Genomic DNA, 19584 nt, shown 5'->3' on the forward strand with positions numbered 1-19584 from the left:
GTGCTTGAAGTAGTTGACATTCTGCCCTGAGGTACCAGCTCACTGGACCTTGCTCAGTGCAGATGATGCCCATTGGCTCTTTCCCATAGGATTGAGAGTCTACATCCAGAACCAAGCCTGGAGAGATCATAGCTATGTTCTCCTGAAGACGGGGCCAGCAGGAAAGCAGTCAGCACTGTAGGATAATCGAGGTGCCTTTAGCACCTCCTGTCCACAGTTACTCTGTCTATGACATGTTACTTCTCTGTCTTGCTCAACAGGTGACCTTGGAGAAGGTTCTGGGAATAACAGTGTCTGGAGGCCAAGGACTTGCCTGTGACCCCCGATCAGGTTTAGTTGCCTATCCAGCTGGGTAAGTGCCTTGGGAGAGATCTCGGAGTGTGAGAGTTTATAGCCATGCTGGCTCATTGCAGTGGGCAGGTGGTTCTGGTGTTCTGGGAGAGGTGCTTACGTTGACCTGGTATCAATGTTTTAAAGGACACGTATGGGCCAGATAGATGTTCACTGCTGTGAGTTGCCCATGTATACATATGTGTTGACACTTTCTTTGCCACGTCGCTCCTAGCACCATCTGTAATGGCTACTTTCTAACCACTTTTATGAACAGCTGTGTTGAGGTGTGATACCACACATTTAAAAAACATCCAATTTAGTGTTTTTTTATGTATCTGCTAAGGGGTGCAGCCATCAGCACAACCAATTTTAGAATATTGCATCACCCACAACCAAACTCTACACCCCCATCAACAGCCATTTGTCCAACTCCTTGCTGCCCCCCAATTCCTCATCCCTGGAGGCAGCCACTTTCTGTCTTCACAACTGAGCTCATTTGGACACTCCATATAAATGGGATCATGCTACACTTGTTCTCTGTAAAGAGCTTAGCCCCATGCTTCCAGAGCTCCTCTGGGTCAGCATGTGTCGGTGCTTGTCTTCCTTTTTTATGGCTGAATAACAGTCCATGAGTCCATGTTATGTGGTATGTGTGGATACACCCTGTTTTGCCTGCATCTTCACACACACACACACACACACACACACACTGTGCTCCTGCAAATGAGAAACTCTCATCCACAGTTTCTGAGGCTACATGTTTCCTTTTCGTATGAATTTTTTTTAAAAGATATATTTGACAGGCTAAATTACAACAGAGAGAGGAAGGAGAGAGAAAGAGAGAGAGAGAGAGAGAGAGAGAGAGAACTTCCATCCTCTGCTTCATTCCCCAAAAGGTTGCAACTGCTAGAGCTTGGCTGATCCAAAACTAGGACTATCAGGAGCTTCTTCTTGGTCTCTCACGTAGGTAGAGGGGCGCAAGGAATTGAGCTATCCTCTGCTGCTTTCCCAGACCATAAGCAGGGAGCTGGATTGGAACTGAAACAGCTAGGACTTGAACTGCACCTCATGTGGGATACTCATACCACAGGAGAAGGCTGACGTGCTAAGCCACAGCTCTGGCCCTGGAAGAATTTCTTTTGAGGAAGCTTAGGGCCCTTTCCACTCCATTTGTCTGTCAACCTCAGTTTCTTGGTTGTCCAGGAATACAAAAATGAGAAGAGTGGCTTCTCTGCTTTTCTACCCTACTATGCTTTCAAGAATGTGTAGTTTCCCAATATGGTTTCCATAGCAACCTTTGGTTTTTGTCCATGGTTACATGATTTGCTCAGCTTAGTCCTCACAGGAGGGGGGAAAAAAAGCTGTCTTCAGCAAATGCTTCTGTGCCAGGCGCTTTTAAAAGTCTTTGCACATAGCATTTCTCAGAACAAGCCTCTGAAGTTGGTACTATCACCCCTCTATTTTAGTGGGGGAAACAGATCTCTAAGGAGGTTATGGAATGTGCTCCAGGACACAGAGAGCTGGTGTCGCTTCAGACTTCCAGTTCAGGTAGTCAGACAGAGGAGCTCTGACTCTTAAAACATAATATAATGTAAGCAACAATAAAAAAAAAAAAAATGTAAAAAAAAAAAAATGGCCTCAGAGGGAGACCACAGGGCTGGTTGCTTATTTTTAAAGCTGCAAACCTGCCATTTGAATGAGAGCCCTGTCTGGGGGCAGCTCAGCCTGTGCTTGGGAGACATTGGCGCCTGGGTTCTGGGGTCAGTGTCTCTCCTGAGTGGCCTTGCTGGGGTAGTGCTGCTGGATGGCCCGGTGCAGCCTGCCTCAGGGGAATTCCACTGGGCTCTTGCCTTTGCCTGGGAAAGCCAGGTTCCTTCTTGTTGGAGGTGGGGCAGGGCGGGGGCTTGATGCAGGATAGGCAAGACAGGCCTGGGGTGCTGCTCAGTGCATGCTGAGCCCTGTGTCCCTGCCCTGGGGAGGGTGCAGCCCTGTCTCCCACCCTTTCCCACCTCCACCCCAGGCCTGGCACCATGCAGGGTGTGTGCTGGTATTTATGGGTAGGCCCCAGCCCAGCCCACGTGCCCAGAGTCCTTCCAGGTAATGAATGGAAGCTTTCCTGCTACCACCCCTAGTCAGTTTTCGTGAAGGTACTTGGTTCAGACTGCTCTGGGCCCTGCCCTTAGTCTGTTTTGTAACCTCTTGACTTCTTAGAATTTTTAAGTTTTCTCTTTGCAAATGGCTCCCTTCTGGGTATTTTAGTTTTTTTCTGTGCTGAAGCCCCTGATGTTGTTTTGAGGTGTCTGGAGGCCAGCAAAGTTTGTAGGAGTCTAAATAGGTTTGTTCCCTCCCTTGCCTGCCTTTTCTTGCTATCTGGTAATTCTAACACCACTCAGCCCCCGCTTGCTCTCTAGTTCCTATTGCGCCTGTTGCTCTAGGAGCCAGCTCAGGTATCCTAGAAACAAGAAGAGAAACAAAACTCCGAAAATGCTCCCAGAGGCCTAGAGGCAAGTATCAAACCAAAACAAAGTTTTCTGAAAGGAAATGAAACAGCACAGGGAAGGGGGTGGCAGTGTGGGTTGGGCCGAGGTGGTTGGCTGAAGAGGGCTGAGTCTTTGGGCAGAGGCTCTTTTGTTTGGCTGGCTCCTGCTTCTCTCCTCCAAAGTCTCCTTCTGCCATCATTTTCCCCTCAGGAAGTCGCCTCTCACCTGTCACACTGAAAGCCCTCTGCTGTAGGGTGCCAGGCTGGTTGCCAGTCAGCTCTTGGGAGGGACTTAGCTGGGTTGAACAGCCTAACTAGATTCAGAGCCCCTGATGTCAGTGTGGAACAAGGAGTCCTGAGAGTGGGCTTCTGCACGCCCGCATGGCCAGAGTGGCTGCATGAGTGCTGCTCCTGGCCTGTTGGACGTGTCCTGGCAAGGGGACCAAGTCTGCGCAGTGGCTAAGCAGAGGCCTTTTGGTTGGCTTCTGTGGGGAGGAGGACAGGGAAAGCTGGTACGCGTGAGAAGCCTCCTGTCTGCTCAGCCCAGGCTGCACATGGAGCAGAGCTGCACAGCACTGGGAAGGCTGGGCAGGACCTGCTCATCTGTGCTCACCTGAGCTCTGCGGTGAAGCCCCCACTGTGTGGGACGGTGGAGAGATGGAATGGCCTGAGGGAGGGAGTTAGGTCTCCTGCTTGGGTGGTAGGAGAATCTGCTGTGTTTACTTGGTTTGTAAGTGTTAACAGCTCACGGAGATTCACCACTTTTTTGAGAAAGGTGATTGAGTCCTAAGGGCAGGAAGCAGCTTACTGATAACTGGCCACCAGTTTAAGAAACAAAACAAAACATGTATTTGTTTTTGTTGGAAAGTCAGATATACATACAGGAGGAGAGACAGAAGAAGATCTTCTGTCCCTTGATTTACTCCCCAAGTGGCCCCAACTGGCAGAGCTAAACCGATCTGAAGCCAGGAACCAGGAGCCTCTTCCAGGTCTCCCACACGGGTACAGGGTCCCAAGGCTTTGGGCTGTCCTCGACTGCTTTCCCAGGCCACAAGCAGGAAGCTAGATGGAAAGTGAGGCCGCTGGGATTAGAACTGGCACCCATATGGGATCCTGGCGCATGCAAGGCAAGGACTTTAGCCATAGGCTACCATGCTGGGCCCTGACCATGTTGTTAACACCCTGTCTTATGCCTTTGACTAGGTGTTTTGTAGAGTAATAGAAGCAGAAATGTCAGTGGGTCTCAGGGCCTTGGCCAGATTGCAGTCATTGCATTCCAATCATAGAGAGGGCCACAACCAAGGATACCCTAAGAAACATCCTAGAATGAGTGTCTTTTGGAGTATATAAAGCTGTAAGATTTCCCCTTTGGAATTGAAACTAATTCCAAACCTGGGTAAGAATCCTAACCTATGTCTCCAGCAGGTCCTGCATGGAGTACATGGTGGGACTTCCCTGCTGCAACTGCTGCCCCTTGTTATTGATGTACATGGATCCCCTTCAGGAAGTTGACTGAGAGAACCATGCAGATTGCTTAGTATAATACCACTTTCAGTTCACACATCCTGTAAAGTACACACTGTGTGTGTGTGTGTGTGTGTTAAGATTTATTTGTTTGGAGCCTGGCACGGTGGTGCAATGGTTAAAGTCCTCGCCTTGCACGCCCAGGATCCCATATGGGCGCTGGTTCTAATCCCGGCAACCCCGCTTCCCATCCAGCTCTCTGCTTGTGGCCTGGGAAAGCAGTCGAGGATGACCCAAAACCTTGGGACCCTGGCGCCCAAGTGAGAGATCCAGAAGTGCTCCTGGCTCCTCAGTGCTTGTTCTTTTTTAAAATTTTATTTATTTATTTATTTGGAAGGCAGAGTAACAGAGAAATAAAAAGACACAGAAAGAGATCTTCCATCCTCTGGTTCACTCCCAAAATGATTGCAATGGGCTGGGCCAGGCCTATGCTCGGAGTCAGGAACTCTGTCTGGGTCTCCCACCTGGGTGGCAGGGGCCCGTGTAATTGAGTCATCATCCTCTGCTTTCCAGTTACAAGCAGGAAGCTGGATCCAAAGCACAGAGTAGCCAAGACTCAAACTTGTCTGCTGACCCTGGGTGTGGATGCTGCAAATTGCGCCTTGACCAGGCTGCACCACAACAACTGCCCTGTCGTTGGTTATTTTGTGAACAAGCCAGGCACACAGGGGATCTTGGGTGTTTTGCAAAAAATATCAGTTGAAGGATCTGCCTCTGTGTTTTCTCCCCCTTACCTAGCTTTTCTATGCCCCATCTGAGGATTTCCCAGGTAAGCTTAAGCACTGGGGATGTTAGAAAAGGAAGGGATTGGGCCCAGCGGCGTGGCCTAGCGGCTAAAGTCCTTGCCTTGAATGCGCCAGAATCCCATATGGGTGCCGGTTCTAATCCCGGCAGCTCCAGTTCCCATCCAGCTCCCTGCTTGTGGCGTGGGAAAGCAGTCAAGGACGGCCCAAAGCCTTGGGACCCTGCACCCGTGTGGGATACCTGGAAAAAGTTCCTGGATCCTGGCTTCGGATCGGCATGGCATCGGCCATTGCGCTCACTTGGGGAGTGAATCATCAGACAGAAGAGCTTCCTCTCTGTCTCTCCTCCTGTATGTATATCTGACTTTCCAATAAGTAAATCTTAAAAAAAAAAAAAAAAAAGTAAAGGAAGGGGTTACTTCATCTGGCTGTGGCCCCAGTCAACCTTCTATCCATGCTGGATAATTACACACACACACACACACACACACACACACACACACACACCTACCTTAATGCAGTCTGATACACCAAACTTAAAGGTTGATCTATTTAAGGCAAACCTGTAAGCTTACCATGGAGTCCTCAGCATGCACTTTTTCCAGATTTAAAATATGGTTTGCTGTGTTATGCATCGAGTCAACTCAATTGGGTTGTCTGGTTCTGAGCCCCTTTGTTGTGGTCTGTCAGGAACAGGAATAAAGTTAGGGCACTGGGACTAGGTGGGCTGGAAAGCTTTTGCTGAAGAGATGAGCCTGTACAGAGGGACTCCCCAGCAGGCCAACATAGCTTACAAGGTGCTAGAGAGCTTGCTGGGCTCTGGATTCATGATGGTGGCAGGTCTATGGCTATTATTTCTGACTGGATCAAGTATTTAAGTGTCTGTTGTTTTTGAGCTTTGAGTTATAGTTGACCTGATTTAGTGTAAATTCAGGAGTAGTGGGGCACAGAATTCTAAATCCATCTTGTTTTTGTCATATTTCTTAAGACCCTCTTAACCTTGGCATTCTAGAAGGAATAAGGAAAAGAGAACCAAACATGCATAGGATCTGGGGAGGGGAGAAAGGGATGGTGGGAACTGAGTGTGCTAGGTCTGTTGCGCAGTATGGCAACTCTGGGCCAGCTGGTCACAGCCAAGGTCCCAGTGTCTCCAGATAAGATTATCTGGGGTTGGACCCGGTATGGTAGCCTAGCACCTAAAGTCCTTGCCTTGCACGTGCCAGGACCTCATATGGGCGCTGGTTTGTGTCCTCGTGGCCCCGCTTCCCATCCAACTCCCTAGCTGAGGTCTGGGAAAGCAGTCAAGGACGCCCCAAAGCCTTGGGACCCTGCACCCGTGGGGGAGGCCCAGAAGAGCTCCTGGCTCCTGGCTTTGGATTGGCTCAGCTCTAACTGTTGTGGCCACTTGGGGAGTGAATCATTGGATGGAAGATCTTCCTCTCCGTCTCTCCTCCTCTCTGTAAATCTGATTTTCCAATTAAAAAAAAAAAAAAGATTACCTGGGGAATTTATATATTGGAGGGATTTTTTTTTTAAACTGGAAAGGCAGATTTGCAGAGAGGAGAAACAGAGAGAGAAAAATCTTCCATCCAATGGTTTACTCCTTAAGCGGCTGCACACAGGTGCAGGGTCCCAAGGCTCTGGGCTGTCCTCGACTGCTTTCCCAGGCCACAAGCAGGGAGCTGGATAGGAAGTGGAGCTGCCAGGACACAAACTGGCACTCATATGGCATCCTGGTGCTTGCAGGGCAGAGGATTAAGCCAATTGGGCCTTTGCCCTGGGCCCTGGAGGGATTTCTTGAGCCTCAGATACCAAACACTCCCTAGTAACTGGTTACTGCCACCCCACTTCAAGTTTCCAGGCAGCAGTGGGGTTCAGATGGAAGGTGGCAGCAGGCTCTACTACAGAAGGTTAGGTGGAGGAGGTTCTGGTCTGCTCACACCCCTCTCCTCCCTGTTCCTGGTTGGCTCTGGTCAGCCAGTTCTGGTGCTGATGAAGAGGCAAGGCCAAGAGGCATTAGGCCCAGGCCTCTCACAGCAATGGAGCTGGTGAGCCTGTTGGCCTCCAGTGTCTTGCCTCCAGCATGTTGCCTGGGGCTCTTGCTGCCTGGCTTTCCTCCTGGAGCCTCATATGGAAATTCAGTCTGGACCTGAATGCATCCGATGCGCTGAGCGGAGACCTTGTTGCCAGCCTTCTTTGCAAGGTGCCTAGAGTCTCTGAACGTCTCCTTTTGTGTCAGGAAGGCCCTTCTCTGTTTACCTGGGCTAGAGTGTCTCTGAGCTGGGACCTGCAGTTTTGTGGCCCTGTTAACTCCTAGACTTTCTCCCTAACCCTGTGTTTGTTTGAACCTCCCTGCACTTGGGTCCCTCTCTGGCCTCTTGCTACCTGTCTCATCCAGCAAGGGGGGCTGAGTGGTGGCCCTGCCAGGTACACACACTGGTGCACATGTGAGCAGCCTCAGCCCTGTTTGGAATGCAGTGCTTGGCATATGCGTGGCCCCAAACCTGCTGTCAAGCTGTGCCCCTGAGATCTACTTTGTTCAAATGATGTTTATGCTCCCCTCCTGTACCCTCCTCAGGTGTATGCATGCAAGGACCGTCATAAAGCCTGTGCCCCTGTGCCCTTTGTAACTGTCTAGAGGTACTTAGGGTCCTGATGTGGATAGACTTTGAAGGGTCCCTCTCACTCTCATGAGACTCCGGAGATTCGAGTAGGGAAGGGGGCAGGAGCAGGTTTCCAGGAGGAAGCTGCCTGCTGGGTGTCTGGAAGTCTGGGTGACCAGTAAATCCTAAGGGAACCATGGCCTATTGCTGAGCCTGTTGCCTCACTCCCTTCCCCAGATGTGTGGTCGTGTTATTCAATCCCCGGAAACACAAGCAGCACCACATCCTTAACAGTTCCAGGTAAGCAGGCCTGAGTTCTCAGGGGCTATGAACCGGGCACTGTCCAGGACAAGGGTGGGGAACATCCAACCCAAGACTGTTTAAGGCCCACAGAAACGCTTGGTTTAGCTCTGCCAAGGCAACCATACACCTACCGCAGGATAATTTTTAAGTTGATAGTTTTGTATGACCTGTGGGTAATGTTATAAATATCCAAATGCCCTCTGGCAGGAAAAAGTTCCCCACTCATGAATTGTGGTCTTGATCAGGGCCAGATGAGGAAGTACTGCAGGTGCCATCGGTGTTGGCTGGCCTTCCCTCTGAGAGGCTGTTGGGGGCCAGACTTAGGCCAGCCTGCCAGTGCCCCTCTGAGCGTGTCCATCCATCTCTTGCAGGAAAACCATCACAGCCCTTGCCTTCTCCCCTGATGGCAAGTACTTGGTCACTGGTGAGGTGAGTTGGGAAGAGCAGCAGCACTGTGCCAAGGGACGGCGGCCTGGCCTTAGCTGATGTCACAATCCTTCCTGAACAGAGGCCAAGTCCTGGTGTTGCCATCGCTTAGAACAGTTCTTAAGTTCAGGGTGCATCTGAGTCACTTCCAAGGCTTGTTAAAGCCTGTTCCCCGCACTGCCTGCCAAGTTCTTCTAAACCCCAAATGGGGACCCCTCAAATTCATATTTCTGCCCAGTTCCCAAGGTAATACTGATGGTTAGGGAAGCAACTTGGAAAAGCAACTATCTTACAGTACTCCTGGTCCCTGGAGGCCACCTGCTGGGCACATGAGGAACACCTCTGCCCTCCCCGCCTCTTGGCAGGAGGCAGTCAGGGAAGGAACACAGAAAGGCAGGGGTTCTTAGCCCTGTCTGCCTGGAAGCTCTGTGTGTACCCTAAGGTGAAGCCCCTGCCCCAAGGTCTGAATATGCTCTTGGGTTGCTTTCCTCCTGAGGGCAAGTGCCATCCTTGGGGCGTTTATTTTATTCCCTATGTACCTGCTCTTTGCTTTTGGCAGGGCTCGTTAGAGGCCGTGCCCAGTAGCTGAGGAGGCAGGGCCCCTTGCCATGGAAGGTGAGGGAGGCTGCATGTCCTCAGTCCTCATGTACAGTTCTTGCCTCCTTTCAGAGTGGGCACATGCCCGCCGTGCGGGTGTGGGACGTGGCCGAGCACAGCCAGGTGGCAGAGCTGCAGGAGCACAAGTATGGGGTGGCTTGTGTGGCTTTCTCCCCGAGCGCCAAGTACATTGTCTCTGTAGGCTACCAGCATGACATGATCGTCAACGTCTGGGCCTGGAAGGTGAGCAGGCTGGTAGCAGCTGGGGCGTCAGGAAGCTTCCCGTCTGAGCTGTTTCCTCTACCTCTGGAGCAGCTGGGTGGCCGAGTATGTTGCGGGAAAGTGCTAGCTCTCTGCCGGAGGGGCTGAAGCTTTTTCAACTACTCAAAGGGGGTCTACCCCACCTCTTTTTCTGACCAGTAAATCCCCTAAAGGAAACACATTTTGAAGCACAGACTCTTCCTAATGCCCCTTCATTCTCTGAGCCTCTTTCTTCTCAGCCCCAGAGCCTTGATTCTTTCTCTTCCCTTCTCTCCAGAAAAACATTGTGGTGGCATCTAACAAGGTATCCAGTCGGGTGACAGCAGTGTCCTTCTCTGAAGACTGTAGCTACTTTGTCACTGCAGGCAACCGGCACATCAAATTCTGGTACCTGGATGACAGCAAGACCTCAAAGGTGAGATACTAGGGCTGAAAGTCGCCTGAGGCCCTGCTCCTACTCGGCACAGCTGCCCCAAGACCATTCCAGTCTTGGCTTAGCGGTCTTGCAGGAGTTTCAGGGGAGCCAGACACAGCCCAAGCTTGAGAGTGTTCCAGGGGTGGGGCGAGGGGGCAGTGGGACTCTGCTGCTTCCCCTCTCCTTTTCCCTTAGACCCTGTTCTGGGGCAGGCTTGGGGGCTGGAAAACAGCGATTTATCTCCACAGGTTAATGCCACCGTGCCCCTGCTGGGCCGCTCGGGGCTGCTGGGGGAGCTCCGGAACAACCTGTTCACTGACGTGGCCTGTGGCCGAGGGAAGAAGGCAGACAGCACCTTCTGCATTACATCTTCAGGGCTGCTGTGCGAATTCAGTGACCGCAGGCTTTTGGACAAATGGGTGGAGCTGAGAGTAAGTCCCTCTCTCTTTAGTGGGTAGGGACTTCCTAGGTCCCTGCTTAGGGGCGAGCTGGTTCTGGGACTTCCAGGCCGTGTGTGCCGGAGGAGGCTGCAGGAGAAGGCAGCTTGGGGGTCTTGAGCTAAGCCCAGCTCCCACTCCCTGGTGATCCGTGTAACTGCCTCCTCTCTGCTCTCTCCCTCTCTGTCTCTCTTTCCCCTGCTTTCCTCTTGAGCTCAGAACACAGACAGCTTCACAGTAAGTGCTGCCTGCGTCTTCCTCTCTTGCTCATGCTTCTGCTTTCTCTTTGTGGGCTTTTCTTCTTTTGTCCTCTTGACCAGTGCCTGGGAAGGGTCCCCAGTTCCCATCCCCCAGCTGCACAGCACTGGAGTCCACTGGCCACCTGCTGCTGGAGGGAGGGCAGCAGATGATAGCAGGGGGCTCAGAACAGAGCAGCGGGGCTGCTTTCCCCTCGCCCCACCTTGGCCCCACTGTCCTCCTGGTCAGTGACTGTTGATGGAGGCAGAGTGGGCAGGTGGCTGCTACTAAGCTGATCCCCTCTGCCTGTAGACCACGGTGGCCCACTGCATCTCTGTGAGCCAAGACTACATCTTCTGTGGCTGCGCCGATGGCACCATACGGCTCTTCAACCCTTCCAACCTACACTTCCTCAGCACCCTGCCCCGACCGCATGCCCTGGGCACAGACATTGCCAGCGTCACTGAGGCCAGGTGAGCTCTGTGGGCCCCCTGTCTCGATTCAGAGCCTCCCTTGATGCCCAGCTTCTTGGCAGCACTTTGTCCAGGAACACCTCTGCAGGCAAAGGTAGGTCTTGCAGTACCTTGTATAACCAGCGAGACCATACAGGATGGAGGAAGTGGGAGTGTCTCGAGAAGCGTGTGTCAGAAGGGGCTTGCAGGATTTGGACTTACAGTAGGTGATGTTTAGGAATGGTTCAAAGGGCCCAAAGTTGTGTTCTGCTCGGATGCTGTCAGGAAGTGGACATATTTCCCCATCAGTCATGTTGGGCAGGGAGGGGCGTTGTTGGCCCTTTCTGTGGTTTGTAGGGTGAGGTTGTGTTTATCTTCATGCAGTTGTCTTGAGAACAGTCTTGTTTTGCCCCATCCTAGCTACAGAATCACCTTGTGTGCCGCTGGTATTCATGAGTGTTCTTACTCATCATGAGAACACTTGGCCCCACGGCCTGTGCTCAGCCAGCACCCGGCTCCTGGGACGCTGGTCTCCTTCCTCAGGCAGCTGTGTCCAAAGCTGCAGCTCTGGCCAGGGCTCCAACACTCTGTCTGCCTTTCTCTGGCTTGGTTTCTCTTCTCGTTCTCTTGAGTCTCACTGGTTTGTTCTGTCCTTTCCCCCACAGTCGCCTCTTCTCTGGTGTGGCCAATGCCAGGTATCCAGACACCATCGCCTTGACCTTTGATCCAACCAATCAATGGCTGTCCTGTGTGTACAACGACCACAGCATTTATGTTTGGGATGTAAAGGACCCCAAGAAAGTGGGCAAGGTGTACTCAGCCTTGTACCATTCCTCCTGCGTCTGGAGTGTGGAGGTATGTGAACTGGGCTGGCTGGCTGGGTGAGACTGAGCGGCTCCACAGATATCACTGTTACAGGGCAGAAAGCGCATTTTACCAGATGCCACCTCCCTTTTCACCATCAGTGTCTCTGTTTTGGGGCCTGCGGGTTGAGCTGGAATGTTAATGCTTCCTCATCTCTGACATTAGTTAAGCCTTGTCTGGGATTGGTGATCTCGCTAAAGTCATTAAAGCTGGCTGAGTCCCAGTTTCTTCAACTGTGAAATGATGTATCTGATCTACCTAACTGTTCTAAGAATAAAGTAAAATGAAGACCGTGGGATGCATGGCAGAATGCCTGGTCCATAATCGGTGCTAGGTCAGTGTACTTTCCCTTAGATACTCATGGCACGACCATTGTGACTGGCACCAGGCTGGGTCTTGGCCAGAATTCTCTTTAGTTCCCTTCTTCACTCCGCCCCACGTGGCCGTCTAACCGTGTACTCTGTGCCCCTGCAGGTCTACCCTGAGGTGAAGGACAGTAACCAGGCCTGCCTGCCCCCTAGTTCCTTTATTACCTGTTCCTCTGACAACACCATCCGCTTGTGGAACATGGAGAGCTCCGGTGTGCACGGCTCCACCCTGCACCGAAACATCCTCAGCAACGTGAGCACCGATGCTGTGGAACCCCACTCTGTACTTGCTACCCTCGGCCCCTCATAGCTTTTGTCTCTCAGTTGCAGGCCCCAGATCCCTAAACTTGATCTCCCAGTTCTTGTTCAGCTGGGTGTTATGAGCCAAACGCTGCATATTGTGCCCAGCATTTGCCTCCCCCTGCAGCTATGCTGTGTGGAGTCTGTCTTATCCACCTCTTCTGACCTGTCCCACTAGGACCTCATTAAGATCATCTACGTGGACGGGAACACGCAGGCCCTGCTGGACACTGAGCTGCCTGGAGGAGACAAAGCCGATGGGTCCCTGATGGATCCCCGAGTGGGCATCCGCTCTGTGTGCATCAGCCCCAATGGACAGCATCTGGCTTCAGGGGACCGGATGGGTACCCTCAGGTAATTCCAGGCCCAAAGTGGGTGTACCTGCCTCCCAGGTGCAGGTTGGGCTGGTCAGGGCCTCAGGTACCGAGTTTTATGGAAATTTTCTCACAAAGGCCAGGAACAACATATTTTTACCTTCACTTTGCTGTGAAGAACCCCAGCAGGAAGTAGTTTGACCAAGTGACCAAGGTTCACACTCTTGTATCAGCACTATGAAACCATTCTATGAAGTTTGTAATATTGTTTCTGTGGTGTCCTTTCCAAATATGTATCAAGTCAACACAGTCATGAGAAAGCACCAGCAAACTTGCATTGAGGTGCCTGCAACCCAGAGTAGCTGGTCTTCAGAACTGTCTAGGTCATGAGGGGGAAGGCAAAGCAGAAGAACTGCTACAGATGGTAGGAGACTAAGAAGAAATAGCAACTAAATGCAGTTTGGACCCTGGGTAGGATCCTGGATCCTGAAGGAAAGAAAATGGGTGACCTGTGAATCACAAGGTCCTTGAGGAATCATCTTGTACTGGTGTACATTTCCTGGCCCTGATATGCTATGAAAGGTGTTAACATTAGGCAAAGCTTGGGAAGGGGAGTATAGAAATCATACTCATCTGCATTTTTTCTGTGATCTGTAAAGTTCAAGTACAACTAACAGAGGAAGGGGTGAACCCCTCCTGCTGTGGCCTGGTGGTGACCCCCTCTCACCTCCTCTTTGCAGGGTGCATGAGCTTCAGTCCTTGAGTGAGATGCTGAAGGTGGAGGCCCATGACTCAGAGATTCTGTGCCTCGAGTATTCTAAGCCCGACACAGGTGAGGGGGTGCCCCGTGCCTGGGCTGGCATGGCACAGCGTTCCTCCAGTCCCACCAGGGCCACCTACCTCCGTCCTGGTTTGTCGGTGCCTTTGTAGGTTTAGTGGAGGACAGTGCCATCTCTGCTCTGTGGTTCATGTAACTCAGGGACATGAGGCTCTGTTCCCTTGGAACCTGCAGGTGGGTTCAGCTAAGGACCCACTCGGGGCTGACAGAATTGCTCTTTCAACCTCAGGTCTGAAGCTGCTGGCGTCGGCGAGCCGGGACCGGCTGATCCACGTGCTGGACGCTGGGCGGGAGTACAGCCTACAGCAGACTTTGGACGAGCACTCCTCCTCCATCACCGCTGTCAAGTTTGCAGGTGGGGGGTTGGGCAGATGAGACACGTCCCACCGCTACTGCCACTTGTCCTCCCTCTGAGAGAGAGCTCCGTCATCTGTAGGGGAGTATTGAACAGCAGCTGAAAGGTCTGGGTTTGGGTGGGAAGACAGGTGTAGACTCAGGCTAGGGACCCTGAGCCAGCCAGTCTGGGAGAAAAACAAAAACCCAGGGCTAGAGAGAAGCATTTTGATTGGATTGGTTGTATCTGCTGTGCTCAAGAGCACAACTGGGGGGACTTAGGGTGGGGAGGCAGGGAAAAGGCTGCCCCCATGTGGTGACAGTGACAGTGGTGTCACCTCCTCCTCAGCCAGCGATGGGCAAGTCCGCATGATCAGCTGTGGAGCAGACAAGAGCATCTACTTCCGCACTGCACAGAAGGTGCGTGTCCTGGGCTTCCCAGCAAGGGGCAGGAACGGGGTGGAGGGGTCTCTGCCAGTCCCCTGTCTGGGGTTCTGAGTGGTGAAAGGAAGTGAAAGCAGAGCTCGGTGGGCCTGCTGGGGTGTCTGGGTGTGAGCCTGCCTATATGCTGCTCCCTGCAGTCTGGAGATGGTGTGCAGTTTACACGGACGCACCACGTGGTGCGGAAGACGACCCTCTATGACATGGATGTGGAGCCCAGCTGGAAGTACACGGCCATTGGCTGCCAGGATCGAAACATTCGGTGGGACTCCCCTTCTCAGGCCTTCCTGCCCTCGTGTCTTTTTGTCCAGGCCTTTTACTCCCTTGCCTCCCCTAAGAGATGGTAGGCCCTTTGGCCCCTTCAGTGTTGGAGCACAGAGAGAAGGTGCTGGCTGTGGTTGCCGGTATGTGGCATCCTCGGTGAATGGCAGTGTGTTTCTTTGCAGGATCTTTAACATCAGCAGTGGGAAGCAAAAGAAATTGTTTAAAGGGTCCCAGGGTGAGGATGGCACCCTTATTAAGGTAAGGGGGCCTGGTAGGGTAGGCACTGGGGGCACTGGGTGGAGAGGGACTGGTACCTCCTGTGTTCTTCAGCTGTGTGGCCCACTCCGCAGGTGCAGACAGACCCCTCGGGGATCTACATTGCCACCAGCTGTTCTGACAAGAACCTTTCCATTTTTGACTTCTCTTCAGGCGAGTGTGTAGCCACTATGTTTGGCCACTCAGGTGAGTATAGCCCTGGAACCTTCCTCTCTTCCCTGAGCTTCTCAGGCCTCAGCAGCACTGCCTGCCCCACCCTCCAGCCCCCATCTCCATTGCTGGGACAGAAAGGAAGTCACTGGGCACTCCGGGCGGCTCACAGACCACAGTCTTTGTTCTTCACAGAGATTGTCACGGGCATGAAGTTTAGTAATGACTGCAAACACCTCATCTCCGTGTCAGGGGATAGGTGAGCTCTCTCTGTGCCAGCGGCACATCTTGCCTCCTCCCCTCTCTCCATCTCACTGATGTCTCTGGGAAGTGGGACTAAGCAAGGGTATTTCTTGGGTGGGCCTGGCCTGGGAGGAGGAGGAGGAGACCTGTGGCCCCCTTTTTCAGCTCACAGAGAAGGGGAATGGAGCTACAGGGTTGCCACCTGCAGGGTCCTCCCCTGCCCCTTCTCACCCAGCCCTGTGCTCCCCTAGCTGCATATTTGTCTGGCGCCTGAGCTCTGAAATGACCATCAGCATGAGGCAGCGTCTGGCCGAGCTACGCCAGCGCCAGCGAGGGGGCAAGCAGCCGGGCCCCTCTTCTCCCCAGAGGGCTTCTGGATCTAAGCGGTGAGGACAGATACTGTGGACACGTGTTGGGCGTAATCAGATGACTGGCTGGGATCCCATTGCTCTTCCCCCGCCCCAACACTCTGGACCTGCTCTTTTGTCACTGTGACTCTCCCAAGACCTTGCTTCTAACACAGAGACCCAGGTGAAGCCTCTTGTCCAATGACCTGCCTTGTTTTGGTCTCAGGTGTGAGGCCCCATCAATGCTTTCAACTGGACCAGCTCTCTCATCAGACAGCGACAAGGAGGGAGAGGATGAGGGTAATGAGGAAGAAGAACTCCCAGCTCTGCCCACACTTTCAAAGATGACCAAGAAGGAGCCAGGTCTGTGGTAGTCTGCCATGGGACCAGACAGGCACCTGTTGGCAAAATGGCTAGATGAACACCTTCCGGGACTTGGGAGTGAGTGATATGAGCTGAGGGGTCTGGGGTGCCACTGTGTGGGGACATGTGTGGTATAGGCCAGTGTGGGATGGGTGGGCAGGAGGTGCTCTCTCTGACTGCCTGTTTCTGTCTTAGCTGCAAGCCCCAGCGCAGCCCTGCCCCGAAGCCTGTCTCATTGGGAGATGAGTCGGGTGAGTTGGCATTGATGAATGTCCTTTGAGGTTACAGGAAGTGAAGGCAGGTGAAAGCGGAGCTATCTGGCCTGGGGAGGCATTTGGGTTTGGGGCCTGCCCATGTGCTTCAATCCTGTATGTGAGGAAGACCTTGTGGGGAAGGTCAGTAGCTGGCTGCTCTTGGGGTGGCAGGGCCGAGGGAAGCCCCAGTGTCTCCTCCCTGTGGGGCTGTGTGAGATCAGTCCTCACCAGGGGAAGTGCTCCACTGGCTCAGCGCTTGGGGCCTGGGAGGAAATGCCATCAGGGCACAACCTATAGAAAACCAAGGGTGCCAAGAGCAGAAATCTGGAAAAATTGTCATGTTAAGGCCCAGAACTTAGGAGATTAGCTCAGAACTTTTGGAACAGAGGGGAAGAGCTATTAGAAGACTGATAGTTGGGTGTGGCCAGAGCAAGCCCTAAGGCTGTGCAGCCCCTACCTGTGCCAGCCCCTTCCATTGTCAGCCCCAGTGTCATGGCAGAGCTGTGGTGTGTTGTCTTTCTGGCTCAGTTTGAGATGGCCTGCCTTCAGTCTTGGAATTCACCAGCAGGTACTGCAGCCTAGCCCAGCTTTGCCAACTCCCAGCCCCAGCCTTGGCCTTCATGTGAACTGGCAGGTGATGTGGTCCAAGTCAGCTTGGCCTGTATCCCATCATGGCTCTCACTCATGCAAAAGAATGGGACTTTTAGAGATGCCTAGCTCTCAGGTATCCATGGCACCAGATGGAGGTAGAACTTAGGGGTTCCTACATGAGAGAATGTGGGGTGCAGCTAAGTGCATGAACCCTGAAGCCAGCATAGTTTGTGAGCGCTTCATGCCCTGGGGGTCTTGGACAGCTCATTTCTCATCTATAAAATGGGATAGTAATAGTAGTCACTTCAGCAGGCAGCTATGAGTATGAAGTGAGTTACAATACAGGTGACATGCCTGGCACATGGTAAAGGATTATTTGTCTCCTCTGCCTCCTCACCCCCTTACCAGGTACAGGAGCCAGTGGAATTCCTGGATCCAGCTCCTGCAGCCAACCCAGGACCCAGGAGAAGGGGGCGCTGGGCTCAGCCAGGTGTGGAGCTGAGTGTCCACTCCATGTTGGACTTGCGGCAGCTGGAGACACTGGCCCCAAGCCCTCGGACCCCCAGCCAGGACTCGCTGGCCACAAGCCTTTCTGGTCCTGGGAAGAATGATCGAAGAGACTGTGAGACCTCACATGCCAGCCAGGTGAGCCGGCCTTCTCTTAGCTGCAGAGCTCTCCAAGGAACCCTCGCTAGCCTTACAGCAACAGCTAAGGCCTCAGCACCATGCTGGGTCTGGCTGCTCTGCCCCTCGGGTACAGGGTCAGAGTGAGACTGGCTAGGCTGGGTGGCAGGATTAAGGTGGACAGTGAAGGGGTTGAACTAGAGAAGGAAAGATGGCCATTGCCCTGGACTTGGTTCCTTAGAGCACACTTGATACCAGGTGGTGACTGGTGTTTGGCAGCCCAGAGTGTTAATATAGTTCATGCAGAAACACATAGAGTCAGTTGGGACCCAGCCTGGCTTCTTGGCATCTTTCTGTCTTCAGAGCTGGACTTTTAGCTTCCCCAGAATTGGCACACACTGAATCCTTTCCCACATTTGTTTGTTCTCCACGGCCCTTTTCTCCTATCAGCAACCCCAGTGATGCCCCTTTGTGTGTTCCAGAGTGAAAAGACCGCTCGGTCACAGGTTTCCCAACCCTGTTCCTGCCCCCACATTATCCGATTGTTGTCACAAGAGGAAGGGGTCTTTGCCCAAGATCTGGAACCTGCACCCATTGAAGATGGTGTTGTCTACCCAGAGCCGAGTGATGGCCCCACCATGGATACCAGGCAAGGGTTCTGCCTTGGCCCGAGCTCAGCGGCCTGCAACCCCAGTCTTCCCTTCTCTCGCAATGTTTTTTAACTTGGGGGAGGTCTGACCTCCAGGAAGTTCTGAGCCCGGCCGCCACCTCATCCCTGTCTTGTCCCTGGCCCTCTGATGCTGCTCACGGTGCTGAGGCTCAGGCCTGCTCACTGCCTTTTCTTCCCTCTCCTGGCAGTGAGTTCCAGGTGCAAGCTCCAGCCCGAGGAACCCTGGGAAGAGTGTACTTGGGCAGCAGGGGCTCAGAGAAGCACAGTCCCGACAGCGCCTGTTCAATGGATTACAGCGGCAGCCGCCTCTCCAGCCCCGAGCACCCCAATGAAGGTGAGGCTACAGTCCTGGGCTGGGGGCAAGGGTGCAGCAGTGGAGGCCCTGGCAACAGACAGGTGTGGCATGATGCCTCTCCCCGTTCCCCCACATCCAGACTCCGAGAGCACGGAGCCCCTGAGTGTGGATGGCATCTCCTCAGACCTTGAAGAGCCAGCTGAGGGTGATGAAGAGGAGGAGGAAGAGGAGGGCGGCACGGGCCTGTACGGGTTGCAGGAAGGCAGCCCCCATACACCGGACCAGGAGCAGTTTCTGAAACAACACTTTGAAACTCTGGCAAATGGGGCTGCTCCAGGTGTGGTCAGAGGGCCAGCCTCGGGTTCCCACAGCCTGCCTACCTTTCTCCCTCCTTGCCTAGCTGAGAGGGAGGGGGCAGGGCAGGCAAAGCCTTGGAGTGGCCTTGCAGGGGAGGCAGAATGCAGGCTGAAGGCTTGGCTCCTGCCTTCATCCATGACATCCACCACCCTGGCAGGGGCCCCAGTTCGGGTGCCAGAGAGGACAGAGTCTCGGAGCATCTCTTCTCGATTCCTGTCGCAGGTGCAGAGTCCTCCACTCAGGTATAGAGCCCTCGCCCCACGGCAGCGCCAGCTCTCCTGGCCTCACGGTGCTCCTGCTGGAGCAGCAAGCACCCACTACTAACGCCCCCAGGGGTCCCTCATTCCACACCCAAGGGTGTTTTGTACTGCTAGTCTTGGGAAATTGGCTTGCCCCAATTCTGTTTTGTGTCTGTTTTCTCCCAGTGCCTCTGTGGTGCTGAGAGCTGCTCACCATCTTGGCAGGGAGAAACATGGAGCCTTCTCTGGGTCTTCTTGCACATTTCTTCCCTGTAGGGAACTATCCTCCTCCTCAAACCCAGCACTGACGTCAAGACCAGTCCAGGTGCCACAGGCATCAAGCAAGCAGCTGAGAGGCAGTGGGGCCAATCCCCCTGGAGCACCTCCAGATGTGGAGCCCTCCCCTGGCAACCCTCGCCCTGAGCAGGCCGTGCCTGTGCTGCTGCCACGACGCCGTCATAACCTTGACAGCAGCCGGGCCCCCAAGAGAGCAGCTGCAGCTGGCTCCTTACCTGGCCTCCAGAAAGCCCAGTCTGTGCACAGTCTGGTGCCACAGGGTGAGGAGCAGGGTGGGCCCAGCTCCAGGGTGTGGGGGCTAACAGGGTTGCTTAGTGGACACATGCTGGGGAAGAGCAACTACCAG

At 53.4% G+C, this 19584-nt stretch overlaps 1 protein-coding gene across 2 annotated transcripts in view; it reads left to right on the top strand.

Annotated features, from left to right (window-relative positions):
* LOC121148854 (mitogen-activated protein kinase-binding protein 1) overlaps positions 1–19584 on the top strand; it is a 50957-nt gene that overhangs the window by 27543 nt on the left and 3830 nt on the right. Inside the window, exons 3-29 of one of the 2 annotated variants that reach the window (XM_040969193.1) lie at positions 261–352; positions 7920–7982; positions 8357–8414; positions 9081–9251; positions 9547–9684; positions 9933–10115; positions 10341–10358; positions 10671–10831; positions 11476–11665; positions 12149–12295; positions 12521–12696; positions 13397–13488; positions 13724–13849; positions 14177–14247; positions 14409–14530; positions 14715–14790; positions 14883–14994; positions 15154–15217; positions 15453–15587; positions 15775–15911; positions 16107–16162; positions 17165–17401; positions 17863–18029; positions 18239–18384; positions 18485–18682; positions 18860–18944; positions 19218–19498. In XM_040969193.1, coding sequence (XP_040825127.1) covers positions 261–352; positions 7920–7982; positions 8357–8414; positions 9081–9251; positions 9547–9684; positions 9933–10115; positions 10341–10358; positions 10671–10831; positions 11476–11665; positions 12149–12295; positions 12521–12696; positions 13397–13488; positions 13724–13849; positions 14177–14247; positions 14409–14530; positions 14715–14790; positions 14883–14994; positions 15154–15217; positions 15453–15587; positions 15775–15911; positions 16107–16162; positions 17165–17401; positions 17863–18029; positions 18239–18384; positions 18485–18682; positions 18860–18944; positions 19218–19498 — 3502 coding nt within the window. Of the gene's footprint in view, positions 1–260; positions 353–7919; positions 7983–8356; positions 8415–9080; positions 9252–9546; positions 9685–9932; positions 10116–10340; positions 10359–10670; positions 10832–11475; positions 11666–12148; positions 12296–12520; positions 12697–13396; positions 13489–13723; positions 13850–14176; positions 14248–14408; positions 14531–14714; positions 14791–14882; positions 14995–15153; positions 15218–15452; positions 15588–15774; positions 15912–16106; positions 16163–17164; positions 17402–17862; positions 18030–18238; positions 18385–18484; positions 18683–18859; positions 18945–19217; positions 19528–19584 lie in introns of both variants that reach the window. The other variant, XM_040969192.1, reaches the window with a different exon arrangement.

Source organism: Ochotona curzoniae, unplaced genomic scaffold (genome assembly GCF_017591425.1).
Source record: "Ochotona curzoniae isolate NIBS_2020 unplaced genomic scaffold, NIBS_Ocur_1.0 scaffold_4701, whole genome shotgun sequence".
NCBI classification, from domain to species: Eukaryota; Metazoa; Chordata; class Mammalia; order Lagomorpha; family Ochotonidae; genus Ochotona; species Ochotona curzoniae.